Genomic DNA, 25,188 nt, shown 5'->3' with positions numbered 1-25,188 from the left:
TGTATAACTCCTTTAGTTGGAAGTATCTATTCACAAATTTTGCCTATTCTTTTAAATTAAGTTAAAAAGTTAAGGACCTAACAGTCTTTTACATTTTTTGGATAAGTCCTTTATCAAATATATACTTTACAAAAGACTGAGTTTTACCTTTTCATTTTGAGTGTCCTCTGGAGAACAAAAATATTTAATTTTGAAGAGGTTCACTGCATCAACTTTTTATTTTATATTTAATTTTTTCCTAGATAGTGACCTACCAACGAAATTTATGTTTCTTTTCTCTACATAATTGTGGTGATTTTCTAAAATAAAAGCTTCTGTCAGTTATCATATTTCTATTAAGTGTTATATAAGTGACTAATTACAAAAATCTATCAATAATAATTAGATATTGAAAAGCCTGGCCATCTCATTTCAGAGATATATAAATAAACCGATTGATCCAATATAATTCTTTTGTACTTATTTCTTCCTTAGAAAGGGCTTGGGCTTGGCCCTAGGGCTTCCCTGGTGGCACAGACAGTAAAAACTCTGCCTGAAATGTAGGAGACCCAGGCTGGATCCCTGGGTGGAGAAGATCCGCTGGAGAAGGAAATGGCAACCCACTCCAATATCCTTGCCCAGAGAATCCATGGACAGAAGAGCCTGGTGGGCTACAGTCCACTGGCTTGCAAACAGCTGGACATAACTAAGTGACTAACTTTCCTCCTTTCTTTCCTTAGTGAAAAATCACTGTGTTTATTTTTTTTTTAAACCTAAGATATTTATATGATATATGCACAAAAATCAATGTGGTTTTAATGATTTTCAGGCTATCCCTTAAAGGGTAGTGGTAGATGCTACTTCTCTTTCTACCTCACTCTGGGATACTGAAGTGATGGTTGGTGAGTCAATGGACAGTAAGGACAAGGACAACATGCTAAGGGCAGTAGAGCAATCAGACAAAAGAAACATGAGCTTCAAACCACATGGAGTCACCATACTTTCCCAGCACCAATCTAAACCATGCCAGTGTTCCAACTAATAAGCTAGCACCCATCAAATTCATTTAAATGAGGTACTGTATTCAATACTTTGTACAATGCTCCAATACTTTGTCCACCTAACGTGAAGAGCCAACTCACTGGAAAAGACCCTGATGCTGCAAAAGACTGAAGGCAAAAGGAGAAGGGGACGGCAGAGGATGAGACGGTTGGACAGCATCACCAACTCAATGGACATGAGTTTGAGCAAACTCGGGGAGATAGTGAAGGACAGGGAAGCCTGGCACGATGCAGTTCATGGGATCACAAAGAGTCAGACACGACTTAGCAACTAAACAACAACAACTGTATCCAAAGCAACTGGCAAGGTGCAAGAAACAGAGTATACATGATGATATTAGCTATTATACTACAGTACAAATTTAGAGATTGTCTCAATAACCTCAGATATGCAGATGACACCACCCTTATGGCAGAAAGTGAAAGAGGAGAGTGAAAAGGTTGGTTTAAAGCTCAACATTCAGAAAACGAAGATCATGGCATCCGGTCCCATCACTTCATGGGAAATAGATGAGGAAACAGTGGAAACAGTGTCAGACTTTATTTTTTGGGGCTCCAAAATCACTGCAGATGGTGACTGCAGCCATGAAATTAAAAGACGCTTACTCCTTGGAAGAAAAGCTATGACCAACCTAGATAGCATATTCAAAAGCAGAGACATTACTTTGCCGACTAAGGTCCATCTAGTCAAGGCTATGGTTTTTCCAGTGGTCATGTATGGATGTGAGAGTTGGACTGTGAAGAAAGCTGAGCGCCGAAGAATTGATGCTTTTGAACTGTGGTGTTGGAGAAGACTCTTGAGAGTCCCTTAGACTGCAAGGAGATCCAACCAGTCCATTCTGAAGGAGATCAGCCCTGGGATTTCTTTGGAAGGAATGATGCTAAAGCTGAAGCTCCAGTACTTTGGCCACCTCATGAGAAGAGTTGACTCATTGGAAAAGACTCTGATGCTGGGAGGGACTGGGGTCAGGAGGAGAAGGGGACGACAGAGGATGAGATGGCTGGATGGCATCATGGACTCGATGGACGTGAGTCTGAGTGAACTCTGGGAGCTGGTGATGGACAGGGAGGCCTGGCGTGCTGTGATTCATGAGGTCGTGAAGAGTCAGACACGACTGAGCGACTGAACTGAACTGAACTGAAGAGGAAAAACTTGCAAAGTAGTATTTTCTTTAAGCTAAGAAATTTTTGAAAAAAATAATTCAACTATTTTTGTAGTAGATTCCAAATAAGTGGGATAAAGTTGTATGACAACATTAAATAGTTCAACAAAAATATGAACTACATTTGGTAATACAATAGTAAAAGTGAAAAGTACTGACAGAAGTTCTTACCATGGAAAGGTATTCATTCGTACTCTGTTCTTATAAATCAGAATTCCTCCTGACATCACTCCAATCATAATTTCATTGTTACTTTGATCCTTCAAAAAACAAACAAAAAAAGGGAAATCTAAGATAATGAGTTTTAACTGATAAAGATAAAATTTTTAAATATGATTAGTTCTTTTACATAATGTGACATTATATAAAAGGCAGCAGTTAACTGCACAATATATATAAACCCATATGATAACTATTACACCATAAAAATAAGACATACTTCAAATCAAATTTAAATGGTGCATTATTAAAATTCATTAATATAAAGCAAAAATAAACTTTTCCATAGTTTATAACTGGAACTGACTCTCTGGGATAGAAAATCCAAGACTATATCTCGCAGAACGTTAAGTTAGTATCCATCTTTCCATTTCTAAAACTATTACAATCCAATCACTATATAAATATGATGTTAGGATTGCAAAAGTGAAAACAACCTGGAGTTCAGAGCATGGAGAAAGGCAATTGATAATAAAACAGTATTTCCAATATTAGGAGAAATTCTTTAACTAACATAATACAATAAAAACATCACAGGAAAACAGAGTGGGGAACACTGTTGGAGAGAGTGGAAGAAAATCTGAATTGTGTTTTGATGAGTGAGTTTTCATGCTGATTCAACTTGAACAACTGACTTGCAACTATTAACAAAGTAAGTAGAATTAAAAGTTTCCTCACTTGCTAGAAAGTCTTGAAATAGTTTTGCTTAACTTGAGACCCACTCTAGTATTCTTGCCTGGGAAATTCCATGGACAGAGGAAACTGGCAGGCTATAGTCTATGGGGGTCACAAAGATTCACACAACTGAGCACACATGCAAGAGAGCTTAATCTGAGACATACTATAGGCAAATTAATATGGCAATAATGCTTTTATCCCTAGCATTCATGTGATCAGAAGATAGAACTGACTGATGAAAATATAACCAAGAGTTTGTAACTGTCTCCCTAGGAAAAAATCTCTAAAACATAGTTTCAATAATTTCTAATTACTACAGTAAAAACTTGTTTCCCATCAGGTCACTTCCATCTGTTTTGTATATCCCTAATTATATTAATACTGTTAATACTGTATTAACAGTTCTATTAATACTGTTCTCATCTCTTCTTAATGTTTCTCTGATGGATCATATCAAACCTAACCAAAGTCTACATCAAGTCCAACTTCTCTGTGAAAACTTCATTAGACCTATAGAATGTACTGAATTATACCATGAATATGTGATCCGCAAAGTCCAGACTGTGGGAAAATAAAGGTGAAATGGCCCAGTTCTTTAACAAAAAAATTCTATACAGCAAAGGAAGAAGGCATTAAAAGGCATTTAAAGTTATTCAGTTAAAAACATAAAGCAAAATAAATTATAGTATCTAGAAAGGCACACTGGGTGATAAAACCACAAAAAAATGCATAAGGTAGGCAGGAGCTGGGACAGGGTGTAAAGGTTTCTGGAATGGCTGGAAGAAGTCTAAGGATGACCTGGGTAGTATTTACAAAATTGTCACGAAATCAGATTGATTATATTGTTTGCAGCCAAAGATGGAGATGCTCTATACAGTCAGCAAAAACAAGACCAGGAGCTGATTGTGGCTCAGATCATGAACTCCTTATTGCCAAATTCAGACTTAAATTGAAGAAAGTGGGGAAAACCACTAAACCACTGAAGTGAAGTGAAATGAAGTCGCTCAGTCGTGTCCAATTCTTTGCAACCCCATGGGCTGTAGCCTACCAGGCTCCTCTGTCCATGGGATTTTCCAGGCAATAGTCCTGGAGTGGATTGCCATTTCCTTCTCCAGGAGATCTTCCCAACCCAGGGATTGAACCCGGGTCTCCCACATTGTAGACAGATGCTTTACCGTCTGAGCCACCAGGGAAGTTCCTAAACCACTGAGGTACAACCTAAATCAAACCCCTTATGATTATAGCTCCTGCATTGCTTTCCTGGTGGCTCAGACAGTAAAGAGTCTGCCTGCAATGCAGGAGACCCGGTTCGATCCCTGGGTTGGGACGATCCTCAGTAGAGAGAAATGGCAACTCAGTCCAGTACTCTTGCCTGGAAAATTCCATGGACTGAGGAGTCTGGCGGGCTACAGTCCATGGGGTCGCAAAGAGTCGGACACAACTGAGCGACGTGACCTTCACTTTCACTTATGATTACACAGTAGAAGTGAAAATAAATTTAAGGGACTAGATCTCATAGACAGAGTACCTGAGGAACTATGGACGGAGATTAATGACACTTAAGGAGACAGGGATCAAAACCATCCCCAAGAAAAAGAAACACAAAAAAGCAAAATGGCTGTCTGAAGAGGCCTTACAAATAGCTGTGAAAAGAAAAGAAGCGAAAAGCAAAGGAGAAAAGGAAAGATATGCCCATATGAATGCAGAGTGCCAAAGAATAGCAAGGAGAGATAAGAAAACCTTCCTCAGTGATAAATGCAAAGAAATAGATGAAAACAATAGAATGGGAAAGATTAGAGATCTCTTCAAGAAAATCAGACATACCAAGGGACCATTTCATGCAAAGATGGGCAAGAATAAGGACAGAAATGGTAGAGACCTGACAGAAACAGATATTAAGAGGAGGTGGCAACAATATACAGAACTACACAAAAAAGATCTTCATGACCCAGATGATCACAATGGTGTGATCTCTCACCTAGAGCCAGACATCCTGGAATGTGAAGTCAAGTGGGCCTTAGGAAGCATCACTACAAACAAAGCTAGTGGAGGTGATGGAATTCCAGTTGAGCTATTTCAAATCCTAAAAGATGATGCTGTGAAAGTGCTGCACTCAATATGCCAGCAAATTTGGAAAACTCAGCAGTGGCCACAGGACTGGAAAAGGTCAGTTTTCATTCCAATCCCAAAGAAAGGCAATGCCAAAGAATGCTCAAACTATTGTACAACTGCACTCATCTCACACGCTAGCAAACTAATGCTCAAAATTCTCCAAGCCAGGCATCAACAGTATGTGATATTCAAGCTAGATTTAGAAAAGGCAGAGGAACCAGAGATCAAATTGCCAACATCTACTGGATCACTGAAAAAGCAAGAGAGTTCCAGAAAACATCTATTTCTACTTTATTGACTACAATAAAGCCTTTACTGTGTGGATCACAACAAACAGTGGAAAATTCTTCAAGAGATAATACCAGACCACTTGACCTGCCTCCTGAGAAATCTGTATGCAGATCAAGAAGCAACAGTTAGAACTGGACATGGGACAACAGACTGGTTCCAAATAGGAAAGGGAATATGTCAAGGCTGTATGTTGTCACTCTGCTTATTTAACTTATATGCAGAGTACATCAAGAGAAATGCTAGGCTGGAAGAAGCACAAGCTGGAATCAAGTCTGCCAGGAGAAATATCAATAACCTCAGATATGCAGATGACACCACCCTTGTTGACAGAGAGCAAAGAAGAACTAAGAGCCTCTAGATGAAAGTGAGAGAGAAGAGCGATAAAGTTGGCTTAAAGCTCAACATTCAGAAAACTAAGATCATGGCATCCAGTCCCATCACTTCATGGCAAATAAATGGGGATAGAGTGTAAACAGTGAGTTATTTTATATTCTTGGGCTCCAAAATCACTGCAGATGGTGACTGTAGCCATGAAAATTAAAAGAAGCTTGTTCCTCGGAAAAAAAGGTCCTAGACAAAAGTCCATCTAGTCAAAGCTATGGTTTTTCCAGTAGTCACGTATGGATGTGAGAGCTGGACTATAAAGAAAGCTGAGTGCCGAAGAACTGATGCTTTTGAACTGTAGTGTTGGAGAAGACTCTTGAAAGTCCCTTGGACAGCACAGAGATCCAATCAGTCCATCCTAAAGGAAATCAAACCTGAATATTCATTGGAAGGATTGATGTTGAAGCTGAAACTCCAATCCTTTAGCCACCTGATGCAAAGAACTGACTCATTTAAAAATACCCTGATGCTTGCAAAGATTGAAGGCAGGAGAAGAGGATGACAGAGGTTGGGATGGGTTGGATGGCATCATCAACTCAATGGACATGAGTCTGAGTACACTCCAGGAGCTGGAAAGACAGGGAGGCCTGGCACTCTGCTGTTTATGGGGTCGCAAAGAGTCAGACATGACAGAGCAACTGAACTGAACTGACCTGATAGGTCAACTGGAATTCCATCATCTCCACTAGCTTTGTTCATAGTGATGCTTCCTTAGGCCCACTTGACTTTGCATTACAGGATGTCTGGCTCTAGGTGAGTGATCACATCATAGTGGTTATCTGGATCGTGAAGATCTTTTTTGTAAAGTTCTTCTGTGTATTCTTGCTACCTCTTCTTAATATCTTCTGCTTCTGTTAGGTCCATACCATTTCTGTCCTTTATTGTGTCCATCTTCACATGTTTCCTTGTTATCTCTAGTTTTCTTGAAGAGATCTCTAATCTTTCCCATTCTATTGTTTGCCTCTATTTCTTTGCACTGATCACTGAGGAAGGCTTTCTTATCTCTCCTTGCTATTCTTTGGAACTCTGCGTTCAAATGGGCATATCTTTCCTTTTCTCCTTTGCCTTTCACTTCTCTTCTTTCCTCAGCTATTTAGAAGGCCTCCTCAGACAACCATTTGGCCTTTTTGCATTTCTTTTTCTTGGGGATGGTCTTGATCACTGCCTCCTGTACAATGTCATGAACCTCCATCCATAGTTCTTCAGGCACTCTGTCCATCAGATCTAATCCCCTCAATCTGTTTGTCACTTTCACCATACAATCATAAGGTATTTGATATGGGTCATACCTGAATGGTCTAGTGGTTTTCCCTACTGTCTTCAATTTAAGTCTGAAATGTGCAATAAAGAATTTATGATCTGAGCCACAGTCAGCTCCTGGTCTTGTTTTTGCTGACTGTATAGAGCTTCTCCATCTTTGGCTACAAAGAATATAATAATCTGATTTTGGTACTGACCATCTGGTGATGTACAAGCATAGAGTCAGTTCTCCTACATTGCAGGCAGATTTTTAGCAGCTGAACCACGAGCGAAGCCCAAGAATACTGGAGTGAGTAGACTATCTCTTCTCTTGCAGACCTTCACAACCCAGGAATTGAACCGGGGTGCCCTGCATTGCAGGCAGATTCTTTACCAACTGAACTATCAGGAAGCCCGTCAACATTAGTCATTAAGAAAATACAAAGTAAAACCATGATGAGGTAAAACACACTTATCAGAAAAGCTTAAAAAGTAACAAAACAAAATGGGCAGTACCATATGCTAAAAAGGATGTAAAACTATTGAAACTTGTAAATAAGCTGGTGGGGATGCAATGAGGCTCAGGTACCTAGAAAACAATCTGGTAATTTCATATAAAGCTACATATACACTTACTGCATGGTCTAGAAAGATCTTTCTAGGATTTGCATTCTACATAAATGAGAATTTAAACTCACATAGAAATTAGAAATGAATTAAAGAAAAATTACTGGAAGCAGCCTAGGATGTCCTTCAATGGGTGAATGGAGAAACAAACTATGGTACATCCATACAACGGAATACAATTCAGCAATAAAAGGCATAAACTATTGAAGCACAGTATCTCAGATCAATCCCAAATGCATTACTCTAATTAAAATAAGTGAAGTGCAGTGAAGTGTAAGTCACTTAGTTGTGTCCGACTCTGCAACCCCATGGACCATACATAGTCCATGGAATTCTCCAGGCCAGAATACTGGAGTGGGTAGCCTATCCCTTCTCAGGAGATCTTCCCAACCCAGGGATCAAACCCAAGTCTCCCACATTGCAGGTGGATTCTTTACCAACTGAGCGATTAGGGAAGTCCCTAAGTAAAAGAAACCAGTATCAAAAGGTTACATACTATAGTATGATTCCATTTATAAGACATTCTGGAAAAGACAAACTATGGAGTCAGGGAATAGACCAGTTGTGGCCAGAAACTGTGGGTAAGAATGAGGCTGGACTACACAGGCGGAGCAGGAGTGCGGGTTTTTAGGGGCAAGGCAGGGGCGGTGGTGATAGAATTTTCCTGTATTCTGTTTGTGGCAGTAGTTACACAAATCTACATGTGTTATAATTCACAAAACTGAACACCAAGAAAAAATGTATTTACTGTGTTACTTTAAGAAACAAATATTCCCATGCTCCCTCCCCTCAAATCTTTTTTCCTTCCCTTGAATCATGAAGTTGTCATTCACACTTTACTTTTCTACAGTTCTCTTATTCATATAATCCTCTAGGCATACCAAATGTCTTCATGTTTTCAATCAAGCCATGTTCTCTCTTGATTTCAGGTCTTCCTTCATTCTGATGGCTCTATGATGGGAACTACTATTTTAGCTAATTAATTCTTACTCATTTTTTCTGGCTTCAGTAAATTACTCCTAAGAAGCCTTCTCTATGCGCTACTCCCAAGCTGGATTAGAAGTTCCTGCCATAGGATCCCACAGCATTCTGTACTTTCCCTTTCATGTTCTCAAATGTTCATTTGTACAGGTCTAGTCTTTTCCCCTCACTGTGTTGTGTGCTTCATGAGGACACGGATGACTGACGTTTTGTCCACTAAGTCATCCTCAGTGCCTACAGTGTATAAGGCATGTGACAGATGCACCACAAAGAAGGTTCTAAGGTGTTTCGTATCTTGCAGATTGCTATATGTAACTTGGTTCCACTCTGATCTTTCTTCAGCCTACAGTCTAGAGGTAGAGAGAAAAGATCTTACTTTGCTTTTCAAAATAAAGTATTATTGTATCTTCAATTAAATACTGTGATATTCAATTAAAACAAGTATTTTCTTTATGTGTCCTCTTCCCTCTTCCCTTTGTCCCTTTTTGTTTCTGATGCTGCAAATTTCCCTTCATGTTCACTTAAAATCTGCATTTTCTTAAGTTCTCCATATCCATACACAATAGAAACACCTTTTCCTAGCTCATTTTTTTGGGAGTCTGTACAAAATACTTAAAATTTAAATTCCTTTAATTTGGTACTCCACATTTATGGTTTTCTGAGAAAGAGTTTTACAGTGTAATAATTTAAACAACAAAAAAGCAAATCAATAAAAAATAAAACGGTTAATTATGTATGAGATCCAGCCATGTCACTTAAGTTAAAAAAGGAGTATCTAACATTCTTTGGTGGGCTCAGCGGTAAAGAACCTGCCTGCCAATGCAGGAGATGTAGGTTCAATCCCTGGGTCAGGAAGATCTCTTGGAGAAGAAACTGGCAACCCACCCCAGTATTCTTGCTTGGGAAATCCCATGGACAGAGGAACCTGGTGGGTTACAGTCCATAGGGGTAGCACAGAGTCAGACACGACTTAGAGACTGAAGAATAACAACAAACATTCTTTGTACTTCACTGACAGTCAAAGAAAGCAGATAGCAGTCTAAACTACCTTTAGAAAACTGTTCAGGACTAAAATGACTGACTTTAGTGGTCTCTTTACTGTTAACCACAGTCTAGTATACATATTTACAATTCCATTTGTTTTAAGCTGTATTATAATAAAAAAACAAAATCTAGTGACAACTTGTTACCTTTGGAGAATCATGTCCAAAAGTAATAGCCACAAAGAGAGAGGAAGGGTGAAGGGCCCATTTTAAAGAATATAAAAAGTTCAAGAGCAACTTACTTAAAACACTTTAAATTGAACCAGACAGGTTTTCAAGTCACAAATGCTCAGAATTACCAAACACAGTCATGTGAGTAAAGCAAGTCATTTGATTTTTTCAAAGGAATGACTGATACAAGCTTTGCAAAAAGTAAGAACTAATGAATCCTCCTCTCCAAGAAAATGGCCAAGAGAAGCCCTATATAAAACCATTACATGGAGTAGGACTCTGAGTTCTCAAACTATCTGTCTGTGGGTCTATGTATGTCTGTATACAAAAATAAATTCAGAACAATTATCTAAGGAAAACTTAAATCCCTTTCAGGTTGGTATCCTTATAAGGCTTAGTAGTTGTCCCAAGAAAACATAAACCTACTACCAATTCAACTGATGATTACCTATAATTCCACTTTTCATCAGGTATAGAGAACAGCTGCACCTCAGGTACTTCTAAAGGAATATAGCCTCTTAATAAAACAATCATAAAAAGGAACAGACGTGAAGAGGCACACAAACAAGCACAGCCACATACATGTATGCTTCTAGTAGGAGGAGAACAGCCGTCTGGAAGCATCAAATTGACACAGTGAACAAGAAGTTAGGGTGTTATACAGGAAAAGCCAGTAATTATAAAATTTCGTGTTAACAAAGGCACGGTGTAGGGGGAAAACCAAAATATGCAAATACAATTGATTCTGTGCTTTACAAGTAAAAATTTATAATGATGTCACTAGATGATGAAAAGAATGTAGTAACACAGGCATCAGTGAGGTGAAATCATCTTTTATAATAATGATTTTCATAAAAACAAAAATACAAATAACTGCTTTTCTTATAACATTTATTTTGCAAAATAAAAATTCTAAAGATACTGTCTCTTATGGTCAGCAAAAATTATCCTTGTAACACACTACCTTGAAGAAAAATAATATGTAAAATTCATGATTCTTCTTGTCAGGTAATGAATCTTGAGTGACTGGGTTAGTAAAATTACTTATATTCAGAGGAAATTGTCAATGCAATGTTGGTGGCACTCACTATTCCATTTGTTGCCTAATCCTATCAGGGAATCAAAATTTTTTTTTTTTTACTGAATATTTATGCTTTAAAAGTCAACAACATCAGAATGTTTTCTTCACTTACCCTTGCATAGTGGAATTCAACTCCATAGAGTTCTAAGGTACGTGCTGTGTTCAGGTAACTAAATTCTGCTTCTGCAGGAGATAAGCCTCTGTAAAAACATCACTAGGTTAAAAACTGTAACAATCACAAATATGACCAAGTTACATAAAGGTTATTTATCTAAAAAATTTTCAGCGTTCTAATTAAATCTTTTACAAGATACAAAATGTACGAGTATTCCTCTTAGTTACATACAGTAACAGCTACCTTTTCTGGAGGGTACATTTTAAGTAATGCTAACTATTTTGTAGCATATGTTCTTATTTTCCAGAAACACAAGAATGGGTCAAGTTTTTAAAGTTCCAAGCTATACTCATGGATGTTACAAAGTCACTCTCAGACAAAAACAAGTATTCTTCAAAATTTAGTCTACACTCCACATGTGCGTTTTAATCACACAAGGTACTTCTGACATGCAGTCTTTGGGGCATGCTCCAGAGCAGGGTTTCTCAGGGTGTGGTGCCCAGACAGGTGTTGACTCATAACAAGGACAGAAATTAAGAGGGTCACAGCCTTTTGTACCACTTTGGCAGAGTTATTTTACATCTGTTGCATCTACCGACAACAAAAAGTAACTGTAATCTTTAAAGCCTTTGTTTATTTCTCCATTTTGTTTTTTGAGTAATTCATTTTTATTATATTTTTCAGAAGTATTGTTCCATGAGAGACTGGGGGAAAAACTGGTTGGTCTTTCATCACAGATAGTTTCAGAAGTACTGTTCTATACAACCCAGTATTAGAATAAAAGGGGTTCAAGTCGTTTATATTTTAAGACATATTCCAGTGATTCTTATGAACACAAGTGTGAGAACTACTACTGTAAATGCAAAGCCTTTAAAAAGGTTCTATTATACATAGTTCTAACAATCTTGGTTATCTGATATCAGGCTCTAGCAGAGTAAAAGCAGAAAATTAAAAATGCAAAGATAACCATTCACCAATGATACCAGAAAAGGGAGTAAGCAGCCTGCCAATGTATGAACATAAAAATAGGATTCCTCAAAAAAAAAAAAAAAAAAAGCAGATATACTTCAGTTTTCTATAAAATTCAATTAAGTTAAATAAATACTCTACTTTTCCCCCAAGCCCACAGTTACACTGGTTGATTCTTTTTTTTTTTTTCTTTAAAAATTTGCAGAATCATTTCTTACAGGCAAATAGAAATATATAACCAACACTTTGTAAAATGTACAAACATTCTTCTGACAGAAGAGGCTTTCCATTATTGGTAAATTTTTTAAAAATTTGATTTATCTTCAAACCCTTAGTTCAGATATGCTATATGAAGAACTTTTATAATAAATGGCATTTACTTTTAGAACAAAACAGCCCCCACACCTCATGAAGCCAATCTATTAAAATTTTCAGTCATTAGTCTTATTTTAGATTAGGGGTCAGCAAACCTTTGCTGTAAAGAGGTGGATAGCTAACACTTCAGGCTTTCAGGCCATAGAGGTCTCTGTTGCAACAACTCAGCTCTGCTGTTACAATGTGGAACAATGAGGGAATCTGTGTTCCAATGTTCATTTATGGACATGGAAAGTGAAATTTCTCAAGCTTTCATGTGCCATGAAATGTTATTCTTCTTTTGATTTTCTTCAACCATTTCAAATGTACAAACCATTTTTATTAACCTGTAGGCCATACAAAAGGCGACAGGGGGTCATAGTTTGCTAACCTGTTTTGGACACATGGGCCATTACTCAATGAAATTAAGTTTATTACTAAGAGCTAATATTTCTTCAGTGCTTACTATGTGCCAAGCACTATTCTGAGTATTTTGTATATATAAACTCATTTGATCTTTAAAATAACACCAGAGGTAGATTGCTTTATTATCCCCAATTTACATATAAGGAAACAGAGAAATAGAGTGATTGGGCCAAGGTTTTAAGATAGTAGGCTGCCTCATTAGAATTTCAAACCAGACTGAATGAGTCTGATTCAGACTCTTAGAATCTAGTCTTTCAATCAATATGTAACACTGCAAAATACTCCAAGACTATTTTGAAAAGTGTGGTAAAGCAAAACTGAACTCTAAACCAATAAACAATACAACTTTCTATTCAAAGCAATAAATCTCTTCTTGAAAACTCATGTCATAGAAAATTAAGACTCACAAAATATCAATGTTGAATATTGTTATGAATGAAAAAAGTTACTATTTCAAAAGAATGTTTTTTATTCATTTAAAATTCCATGGACAGAGGAGCCTGGTGGGCTACAGTCCATGGGGTCGCAAAAGTTGGACACGACTGACTAACACATACAGAGTCATTACCAAACAGAATGGATTCCTTTCACACAGCTAAAAACTAGAAAAGAATGCTAAGTAGATTGATCTGTATATTATGAGTACATTATTAATATTCTAAAATTCCTTTCTAAAGAACTGGCAACTTTGTAGAATAGCAAATGCTATGTCTATTAACATACAGCTTTATGTTTCTTAACAGACATGAAAATAAGCCTCATATATTCTATGAAATGAGCTTCACTGATGTCTCAGCAGGTAAAGAATCTGCCTGCAATGCAGGAGACACAGGACTGGTAGGTTCAATCCCTGGGTCAGGAAGATTCCCCTGGAGAAGGAAATGGCAACCTACCCTAGTATTCCTGCTGGAATAATCCCACAGACAGAGCAGCCTGGCAGGCTATAGTCCACAGGGTTGCAAAAAGTCAGACATGACTGAGCATGCATGCATTCTATGAAATAAGTGATATTTTTTAGTATAAATTACCTACATTTCTTTATAGTAATCACACTATTTTATATAACAGCAACTGTTCTATATAAAGTAAATAAAACCACATTAGAAATAATTTAAAACATTTCTCTAGAAGAGATAACATCAAGAAGTTTACTAAGTAAGCAGAAAAGTAAATAAATTCTTACATATGTTGCTGATGTAATTTTGCAATTTCTTTTTCAAAATCTTGAGGTTGATTAGGAATGAAAGAATAATCTGAGAGGTAGCCTGACAAGTTTTCTGATTGATTGTAGTCTCCAAGTTCAGCTAATAAATGGAAAAAATATTAACACTTTATAAACAAATATTCAAGTTTCATAGCCAAATCAACAATGTCATGAATTCCATTGTATTTCTAGAAGTAAAATATCTGTTTCTACTGTTACCAGTTAAGCATGTTATAATGATGCATTTAACATTTTTCCAGGTCTTAAACAACTTCAGAAAAAGTCTTTCCAGGAACCAAAGTAATTGCTAACTGGATGTTTTATTATGTTTTCTGTGCAGTCACTTTTTTCTATATGGTAACATATGTCTGAATAACTCATACATTAAAGGTAATGCTCTATCAACAGAAACCATGCAATCATATGCTATTTGGCCAAAAACTGGGCTGATACTTACACTGAACAGCAAATGAAGCCAGAAGAGCAGCAGTATTATAAGGACAGGGCAATCTAATAAAATAAAACAGAAAATAACCCAAGGTTAAACACAATCGTTTTAAAACCATTATAATTTAAACTATATTATTCACACTTGAAGTTTCCAGGTGATTTACATGTTTATTAAGTAATGAACTTATCTGATGAAAGGAATTCATGCTACATAGGGCCATCTTTCAGTAGATCATCTTTCAGTAGATCTGTTTGCAATGATCACAAACTACTAAATGCAGAATTTAAAGTATTTTTAAAGCCCATTACTAAAAATTTAAAATAGCCCACCTTCCAGTAAGAATGTCTTGTTTGATTTGCAAAAAATACTGGTACCTTGGGAAAAAAAAAAGAAAATTAGTATTTATTGGAATTACAAAATTTAGAGTTTTAAAAACTGTATATTCACATTAACAAATAAAACTGAAATATGTGCTTTTTAATGAACATATTAGCACATGTAAAGATATTTTAAAATAAACTTTCATAAATTCATGAATCCAAATATTTAGATTTGATAAATGAAATTTTATACTCCAAACATTTTATTTCCCTAGCTTCTATTATAAAACTTTCATGATTTTAAAAATTACATGACTAAAGATGAGGGAGAAATATTCTGAAGATTGGTGTTTGCCAAAAGTAGAAATGGGAAGCACAGGAAACGTAAGTCAGAGACAGACAGAACTGACAGTAGCAACACACTACCAATCAACTGCAGAAAGTCACTCTTTCTGCTGAGCCAGGAGGCCAGCTCCACGTGGTGAGCCTATGCTGCGCACTACAGCATCAGGCAACAAGAAGTTGCTAACTGTAAAAAAGCACTTTTCCATCTTCATTTGAGTTAAGAAAGCTCTCTTTGATCAGGGCGGGGAAAGTTCCCTTCCCTACTGTTGCTCTACTATTAATATTGCCAAGTAGCCAATTTCCTTTAAAACCAACAAAAATTTAAGTATCCTATACTAAGAATACCAAAGTTGCTCACAAGATGGCCTTGCCCTTCTGTCCCTGCTGGTGGGTACAGTCATCCCCTGATTGGGTTTATCGGTGCCTGGGTAAAGGCACTGGTGCTGTATCATGTTGGCAGAAGATAAAATTGTGTGATTTTTAATGTTTAAACAGAGAATTAAGACTTTCATTTCACCCCCTAAAAAGAGTACACAAGAGTCAAAATTATTTACAATTTTAGTTGTTTGGCTATTACAGTTATTAAAGAGTTCCATGACAATCAAATTACCAAAGAATGTAATTAAGATTTTCAGAGAATCAGATATAAAACAGCTGATACCAATATCCTGACTTCATATATTAGTGAAGTACATAAACTCTTGTGAGGCTTAATACATACTATTACAATATTACCCATGTACTCAACCCAAGACAACATATTTCTATCTGGTTTACTTGATTTCATAATTAAAAGTTAAAAATTTCTAGTGGGAAACAGTCTTATAGTTAAGATTGAAATGTGTATATCCCTGATATAATACTGTAAATCCTATACAAATAACATCTATGCTTCCTGAATTTGATTTACACACTGAGCAGTAAGAACTGATAGAATAAAAACCAGAATTAAAGTCCTAAGCTAAACCAGCCTATGATCTTTGGCAAATTACTTAAAATTTGGTGGAGCCTTAGTTTCTCTATTTGTAAAAAGAAAGTAATATCACTTGCCTAGTATATGTATCCCAGGGGCCCTAAATATGGTGATAAAAGCCCAATTTTTAAAGACAATTAAAGACCTTTAAGACAGATTAATAATGACTGAGCTAAATGTAGAGATGATCTGTTCAAGTTGTAAAAGTAATATAGTAACAGATCATGCACTGAACACCTACTATGTACTGAACATACTGAGCACTAAAAAGGTACAAAAGAAATGTCATTTGTATTGTAATGCTGCTGCTGCTGCTGCTAAGTCGCTTCAGTCGCGTCTGACTCTGCGACCCCATAGATGGCAGCCCAGCAGGCTCCGCCGTCCCTGGGATTCTCCAGGCAAGAGTACTGGAGTGGGTTGCCATTGCCTTCTCCAGTGTATTGTAATGACCCCTAAGAAAATGCCAACTCTAGTTATGCCAGCACCTGTTAATACAAATGACATTTAACCTGATGAAAGGTCTGTAACTCCTTTTTTTTTTTCTTTTTTTAACCACTAATCCAAAAAAGAATCTCAAGGCAAGGAGGTACAGAGGTAGACTTCCTTTTTGTGGGGCTTAAACCGGTCCTTAAAACGGAGCCACTGTGTCTAAAGGTGTCCTACCCCTACTCATGACCATAACAAGAAGGCTACCCAAGCACTAAAGGTTTAAAGGAGTCTTTTTTTTTAAACCCTGGCTGCATATTATTAATAGAATCACCTGGAAGCCAGGTCTCATCTGATACCTATTAAATCAAAATATCTAGGGGTCTGGCCATGCTATCAGTATGTTTTAAAGCTCCCTTATGGTGATTCTAACTTGTAATTAGAGTAGAAAATCCTTGATGTATAAATGGTAATAAAATTAAAATTTGCCATTTACTCATTTTACCAAAAAGCACCAGTTACAAGATTCCAGGACATTACACTATAAAGGACTTTTTAAATAATGCATTATTTCTAGGAAAAACATATTTTAGACTGATAAGACTTTAACACAATTCCACTACTACTACCAAATGTGATTTTACTTTATTCTACTTCATGAAGATAGTTTGACTTTAATTATCAGTGAAACATTTATTCCCTGGTTATGTTTTCAACACAGGCTATAAAAGAACCAACACATCAACCTTATTAAGAAATTTAAAGACAGTGTTTTGAGTGGAGTAAATTATGACTATAGCTACAATTGACAACATTTAAATTGCTATGCTAACAAAGTTTTCATAAACATTAAACACATTATAAATCCAATAAAAAATTACTGGTCTTTTATTTTTCATATACATTTAAAAACTAATTACATAAATATGTATTAAGGAATACTTGGTTACTTGATTTCAAGTTACATGTACCAGTAAAAAGTGCATTTTAAAATGCTTTATAATTCCCAATTTTCAGTAATTCAGAGCAGTTTCCTTGCAGTTCATCCAAAATTTGGGAATGTTTTATTATACTGAGAACTATTTATTACGACAAAAGATCCTATTACTTTAATTATTTAACGACAACAAAATCTGACTGATTAAGAGTTACAATATTAAACTAAGGTTTTCATACGATACAACTTTGCCTTTCAAGATAAATTATATTGGACATTATTAGTGTCAAAAGTTAGGACTACCTAATCCTGGATCTATATGCCTGAGTTGTTACAAAAATGGTAACACCCTGCCCCACAACAAACACATAGCAAAGGACTCTCAACAGTACTTTGCTTCTCCACTTTACTGAACTATTCTAAAGGATAATGAAGACGTTAGCATCTAACAGCCTACCTACAGATAGCTTTAGGTGTGTGCGCGCGTGCTAAATCGTTTCAGTGTTTTCAGACTAATTGCAGCATCAGGGACTGTAGCCCAGCAGACTCCTCTGTCCATGGTATTCAGATATTTAATTTGTCACTTATCTTTTAGAGTAATTCTGAATACAGCCAATGACCTATATTCTTATATTGTGTGGAAGGTATAATATACTAATTTTTCATTCTGTCTTTAGAAACAAAAACCACTAATTCTGTCTTTCAAGCAATACGTAAGGTTATCATTCAAGTTATTTTAATAATGACAGTTACCACACTGTAATTATTCCCCATGGTTTCTACCTTAAACAGTTCACCTAACATTTATGTGATATCAAAATGCTCATCTGGGTCATTCTTGTGTACATTATGTCAAGTAGAAGGGACAACAGGATTAACTGTAAATGAAGATCAAACTTAAAATGGCCAGTGGTGTGGGGATTTTCAGCCTGAATGTGCCAGTGCACTCTCTGCCAGCATGCTCTACAGAGATACCTGCTGACCATCACTTCTACACACAGCGGTTATACATTTAATAAATTCTATGCTCTCTTCAATGGAAGTAAAATACAGAATATGCTTTCACAAGGGGGGAAAAAAAAACTAGATAACAGTCACTATGCAGAATACCTGGAATACAACTGTAGCATCATCTAATTACTACAATTAGTGACAGCAGTGCTTCTGAACCATTTTTCATAAAGTTAGTATCTCTATGGCTCAGGAAACTGCTTACAGCTGGATGAGCTAGCCCTAGGGTTACAACCTCCTAAATCTCTCCCAGCCATTCAAAAGAGGAGGAAGAAATTTATCTTAAAACATCCACAACCTATTCTGTGTGCTGGCAGGGAAGCTCAGAACTATGTCATGGTCATCTATTTTTGCCTAATTTCAAAATTTCGTAAGAGTTTTGACAATACTTTCAAGTAAAAATATGCTCCATAAACCCACCTTGTATATTCTTCTTGTAACTTGTTGGGGTCACTTACAAAAAATTTGACTCTAAAGTTCAAACTGTAAGGAGATCCTCCTAGAATTAATAAAAGCAGTTCTAATTAATCAGATTATATTAATCCTTTATATTTATAAAGTATATTTTATAACATCAAGTAAATATGTTTGCTCACTCTTTAGCTGCTTCCTTATTGGTTTGTTTGGATCCAGCCACCTCTGAAAAATAAATAAATAAGACTGATTTGTTTTTTCCTTGATGAACTAATACATCAATTCTTACAAATCTATTCCATTTGAAGATTAATGCTAAAAATTGCATTTTTTGAAAAGGCCTACTAGGTGAGGGGGAAAAATCACTAAATTACAAACTCATATCAAATGTAACAAAATTCTACAAGAAAGTTACTGAATATATTTGTGATTTAAGATTTTGATTTTAATTTCTCATTAAGTTATACAGTATATAATAAACTCTATTCCAAAAGTAAAAATGCTTCATCACTACAATATGAAGTGGTTCTGTTAAGTATTAACAGCCTATCAATTTTTAAAAATTCTCTTTATCTCTCATAAAAATACACTTGGCTTTATGCTCTCATTCAGGCAAAATTTACACATCATGAAAATCTACTAGTATGAAAAAAATTTAACTCCTTCTCTATTCCTCGAAAAAGAAAATAAAATACTCCCCCCCAAAAACATCCCACACTAATTTTTTTAAGAGACAATGTTTAGGGAAAGACTGCTTTTTTGTATATGAAAATTTCAAGTAGTCTAAACACTTCTGAATGCCACTTAAGCTCTATTTCAGGAAAACTATAAATTCAGAAAACATTTCAGCAGCCAATGTTTCAGTCAAAAAAATTAAACAACCCAAAACGAGGTCATAGATATGGCAGTATTTTTAAAGCACTAGAAAAATATAAGCTTGTATGCCGTTACTTATAAACTATCCTACTACCACCCACAGTAGATCCAATAAAGTGCACACAAATAGATTTTAGAAACAAGAGGCCGAAAGTAATCCATTAGTCTTCTTTCCACTGTCCATAACATCCAACATATCAAATCCAACTAATTCTACCTCCAAATCATCCCTAGAATTTAACAATTCTTCTCCACCTACTCTGCTACCATCCCTTAGCCTCTTAATAATTGTAATCTGTCTCTTCTCTTCCTCTCATCCTTCATCCTCCAGAAGCCAGTCCTATTTTTTTTTTCTTTTTGGGTCTTAGTTGTGGCCCTTGGGATCTTTGACCTTCGTTGTGGCATGCAAACTCTTAGTTGTGGCACGTGGGATCTAATTTACCAAGGACTGAACCCAGGCCTCCTGCTTTGGGAGCTTAGCCATTAGATCACCAGAGAAGTCCCTAGAGTAGTCTTTAAAAAGTGTCACTCCTTTGCTTGGCATCTCTTGATGATTTAATTTAAGATCCAAAGGCCTTACTATGGCTTACATGGTCTCTCCTCACCTCTTCTTTTTTTGTTTCTTTAATGTTTTATTTGCCTCAGTTAATTTTAAAAATGTATATTTCAAAGAGGCAATTCTAGACTCCTGATAAGTTTTAGAAGCCTTACAATACCAATCAAAATAGGTGTCCAGTTCAGATTTGCCAATTCCAGATCTGTGGCTGTCAAATTTTTTTTTACATATCCACATATCTACTCTCTTTTAGATTATTTTCCCAAATAAGCCAATACAGAGTATTGAGTATAATTCCCCCGCTATACAGGAGGTCCTTACTGGTTAATTATTTTATATACTGTAGTGTGTATATGTCAGTCCCAATCTCCCAATTTATCCCCCTTCCCTCCCTGCCCTGTAACTCTTTTTTTTTTTTTTTCCTGCCCTGTAACTCTTAAGGTTTGTTTTCTACATCTGTGACTATATTTCTGTTTTGTAGATAAGTTCCTTTGTATCCTTTTTTTAGATTTCATATTTAAGTGATATATTTGTCTCCTTAACTTCTTCCACCACAGTTTTCCGAGCTTCAGTCATAATGGCCTCCTTTCTGTTTCTCCAAGATGCCTTAATTCCAAGCACCCTGATGCAAAGAATGTCCTTTCCCTGCTTTTACCATGGTTGATGGCTTTCGTTATCTGTCTCAACTTAAATTTCACATCATTAGAAAGGCCTTCATTGACCGCCCTATCAAAAGTATGTCACAAAGCTCCTATCTACTTAGTTATTTTCCTCTGGTAAGGAACATTAAATTCCTTTGTAACATTTTAAATGCAATGTGTTTGTTTTACTTTTTATTGTCTATATTCTTTTGTAGATTATGAACTCCTTAAGGTAAGGAATAATACCTGATTTATTCAAAGTTGAAGGGTCAGTACCCAGCACAAAATATAGCATATACCATCTACTAAAATTATCTGGTGAAGGGCTAACTAACCCTGTTGAATGACTCCGCAGTTTCTATTTCTGTGCCAATAATCAGATGGTTTTACCCCTACTTAACATATCTGTTCCCCCTAGGCATCCACCCATTTATCCACAGTCTCACTCATGTATTTATTAATCTAGTGATTTTTTTCCTGCATATTTTCTAGAAAAAAAAAGCATAAATTATATTTATTTTACTGTCTAAAATAAAAACTTGGGACCATTTAATTCCCCATAGCCTGCCTTCCTCACTCAGTTCCCCTTCAAAACATTCTGATATCATAGATCCGCACATTTAAATATACAAGATCTGTGAGGCTGGCACAGCTTCGAGAAGTACACTAACAGGCACTGGGAACTGTCACAGATTTCCTCAGTGATGGCAATTAGATAGGAGGTATACTCTTGACTTAAACCATGAAGATGGAGCAAGATGAACTTGAGGGTGATGGGGTCAACTTCACTCCCTCCACCCCAAAAATTCAGTTCAGATTCTAACTAGCAATTGTTAGTGAAATCTTCATAACATTCAATCTTCCTCATCCTGAACATGCTATTTCCTCATTTACTCATGTCTATTATCTCTTCCTGTTAAGTTTTATGGTTTTCTTCCTATAAGTTTTGATACCTCTAATATCAAAAGTTTATTCATAGATATTTAATGGATTGGGGTTTTCAAAAGAAAATCTATTTAATTTGCTATTTTGTTGGATTATGTTCCCTAATCAGTTCATAGAAAGTGATTGACACTTTTTTTGTTCAGTTTTAAGTCCTACTAGTTGTAAAAAGTTTTCCAAATGATTCATTTGGACTCTCAAGGCAGATTAATTATATCGCTAAGAAGATATGAGTTCTCTGCACCTTCATGCCAAACATACAAATATATTTATTCCACAAAGAACAGTACACGCTGCCTGAGGGGTTAAGAGCCTAGATGTTTCAAACAGTTTCTCAGTGAACTGTTTGACAAACTGTACTGTATCACCCTGAAAACTCTCCCACCTCCACCATATTTCTCTTCTACATTCTCTTTTTGATTCCGTTTGATTCTTCCACTAATCCTTATAAGCACAGAATCTAAGAAGTCCTTAAAATTTCTTGTCTGCTCAAGGCACTCATTTTTATTCTGTGTGTATGTACAATATTTGACATCAGAAAGCAACCAAAATCAGGCAGAAGAAACAGTACCCAAGTTTAATCTTGAAAAAACAGAAAAACTGCAAGGGTAAGATTTATACATTTGCATTTTTTTCCCTGAAGGCAACCTCAAATCCAGCACAAGGTAGGGGACAGTCTCACTAACTTGAGGTGTCAATGGACAGAGTCCAGGTGGAGGAAATCCTGAGAGACAGGAAGCAGTAGAAGGGTTTAACCCAAGTCTAGATATAAAAGCCATCACAACTCTGGTTGACGGTTCAGCTTTTGCATGCACAGTAAGATCCCAAAACCCCAGGAAAAAGAAGCAGTTGGAAATATAAGGAAATGATATTCATTTCCGATAATTGAGATAACCGTTCACCCAAAGGGAAGCAGCATTTGGATGTGGGTCCAGCCAGACCGCACTCATTCTCCATCCACAGTCCAAGTCATGCAGGGCCTCACTACCAACCTCCTTCTACCACCCTGAGAGGTTCCCTGTGTCCTTTCGCAATCAGCCCCTCAATGCCCCCAGGCAATCACTAATCTGCTTTCAGTCACTATGGACAAGTTTTGCTTGCTCTACAATTTACTATGAATAGAATAATCCAGTATATATCATATACTATTCCACTATCTAAAAACATAACAATTATTTTTCATCCATTCACTTACTGATAGATGCTGAAGTTAATTCAGGAATGCGCTATTATGAATAAAGATACTATGATCATTTGCATACAAAGTTTCTCAGAATGTGTTTTCATTTCTCCTGGATAAATACCTCAAAGGTAGGACTGCTTGGAGATATGTATTAAACCTATGTTCAAGTTTATAAGAAACTGCCAAACTATACTTTCCAAAGTGGTTGTATCCTTTTAAAGTCTTACCAGCAATTCTTAACAGTGGCTCCACATCCTAGCCAAAACATGGTACTGTGAGATTCTCATCTTTTAACTATTCCAGTGGACGTGCAGTGACATATCATTGTGCTTTTACTTTACAGTTACCTGATGCACCTGTGCTTAGTATACGTCCTTTATCACAGCGGATTGGACTGTGAAGAAAGCTGAACGCCAAAGAACTGATGCTTTTGAACTGTGGTGTTGGAGAAGACTCTTGAGAGTCCCCTGGACTGCAAGGAGATCCAACCAGTCCATTCTGAAGGAGATCAGCCCTGGGTGTTCTTTGGAAGGAATGATGCTAAAGCTGAAACTCCAGTACTTTGGCCACCTCATGCAAAGAATTGACTCATTGGAAAAGACTCTGATGCTGGGAGGGATTGGGGGCAGGAGGAGAAGGGGACGACAGAGGATGAGATGGCTGGATGGCATCACGGACTCGATGGACGTGAGTTTGAGTGAACTCTGGGAGTTGGTGATGGACAGGGAGGCCTGGCATGCTGCGATTCATGGGGTCGCAGAGAGTCGGACACGACTGAGCGACTGAACTGAACTCAATGTTCCTTTTCCAAGTTTGCTGATAGTTTTCATTATGAATGGGTGTTGGATTTTATCCTATGTAAATTATGCCTTGGGGCTTCCCTTGTAGCTCAGTTGATAAAGAATCTGCCTGCAGTGCAGGAGACCTGGATTCAGTCCCTGGGTTGGGAATATAACCTGGGGAAGGAAATGGCAACCCGCTCCAGTACTCTTGCCTGGAGAATCCCTTGGACAGAAGAGCCTGGCAGGCTGCACAGTCTATGGAGCTGCAACAGTCGGACACAACTTAGCAACTAAACTACCCAATTATGCCCTAATTATACTGTGTTTTTTTTTTTTAAAAAAAACAAACCCAGCAGCTAAAGGCATACTTAATGGTGAGACACTGAGTACCTCCCTCTGACAGAGAACAGGCGAGGCAGTTTGTTCCCTTCACCTCTATTCATCAGTATCCTCATAGTCTCAGCTTTCATGTAACAAAGAATGAAAAAATAATGGGCAAAAAAGAAAAAGAATAAAGACTGGGAAGGAAAAAATAAACTGTTGCTATTCACATATAACATGATTTATACAGAAAATTCTAAGGAATCAATGAAAAAAAAGATACCAGAAGTAATAAGTAAATTTAGGAAGGCCTTAAGATACCAGGTTGATATAGAATCAAGTGTATATACTGGTTTCTTTCTTGAATACTGAGTTGGTTAAAAATTTTTAAATAAATGTAATTGACCATATGTTTACATGACAATCTCTATAGAAAATTCTAGGGAATTTACAAACAGTGACAAGAATTAGTGAGTTTAGGAAGGTTGCACAATAAAAAATAAACCATTTCAATAAATAACTGATAACTGAAAAAGAAAAATCAACAATACCATTTGGATGGTTCTTCTATTTACTTACTGAAGAATCTGAGATATCAAACTCTGAATTTACTCTTTCCCTCATGAACCCTTCTGACTGTATCGCCTAAATATCTTGAGCACTTACCCATCCATCACCACAGCCAATTTAGTAACTTCATTAGTGCAACAATCTCCCAACTGTCTCTACTTGTCAGCTTTACTTGCCACTGGCTATACTGCAACTAGAGTGATATGTCTAAAATACAAGTTTCATGATACTTGTGTAAATAAATCCTTAGGCCAGTACAACCTTACCTCACATCAAAAGCACTTGATATCTACTGTACTACTCATATCTCATCTTTGACCCATCTTCTCTTCTGGCTCTATAG

The 25,188-nt window shown here is 36.6% G+C and overlaps 1 protein-coding gene across 10 annotated transcripts in view; it reads right to left on the bottom strand.

Annotated features, from left to right (window-relative positions):
• Positions 1-25,188, bottom strand: part of PTPN4 (protein tyrosine phosphatase non-receptor type 4) — a 201,095-nt gene that overhangs the window by 93,386 nt on the left and 82,521 nt on the right. For 5 of the 10 annotated variants that reach the window (XM_027965040.3, XM_060411181.1, XM_042243966.2 and 2 more), the window contains 7 exons: positions 19,157-19,199; positions 18,981-19,080; positions 14,878-14,922; positions 14,555-14,607; positions 14,077-14,197; positions 11,142-11,229; positions 2,375-2,463 (listed from right to left, as the gene is read on the bottom strand). In XM_027965040.3, coding sequence (XP_027820841.1) covers positions 2,375-2,463; positions 11,142-11,229; positions 14,077-14,197; positions 14,555-14,607; positions 14,878-14,922; positions 18,981-19,080; positions 19,157-19,199 — 539 coding nt within the window. The remainder of the gene's footprint in view (positions 1-2,374; positions 2,464-11,141; positions 11,230-14,076; positions 14,198-14,554; positions 14,608-14,877; positions 14,923-18,980; positions 19,081-19,156; positions 19,200-25,188) is intronic. The other 5 variants (XM_015093457.4, XM_060411182.1, XM_060411183.1 and 2 more) reach the window with 3 other exon arrangements.

This window comes from Ovis aries, chromosome 2 (genome assembly GCF_016772045.2).
Source record: "Ovis aries strain OAR_USU_Benz2616 breed Rambouillet chromosome 2, ARS-UI_Ramb_v3.0, whole genome shotgun sequence".
Lineage (NCBI taxonomy): Eukaryota > Metazoa > Chordata > Mammalia > Artiodactyla > Bovidae > Ovis > Ovis aries.
Note: the sequence above shows the minus strand (reverse complement) of the source record. Positions and strands in the feature narration are given on the sequence as shown.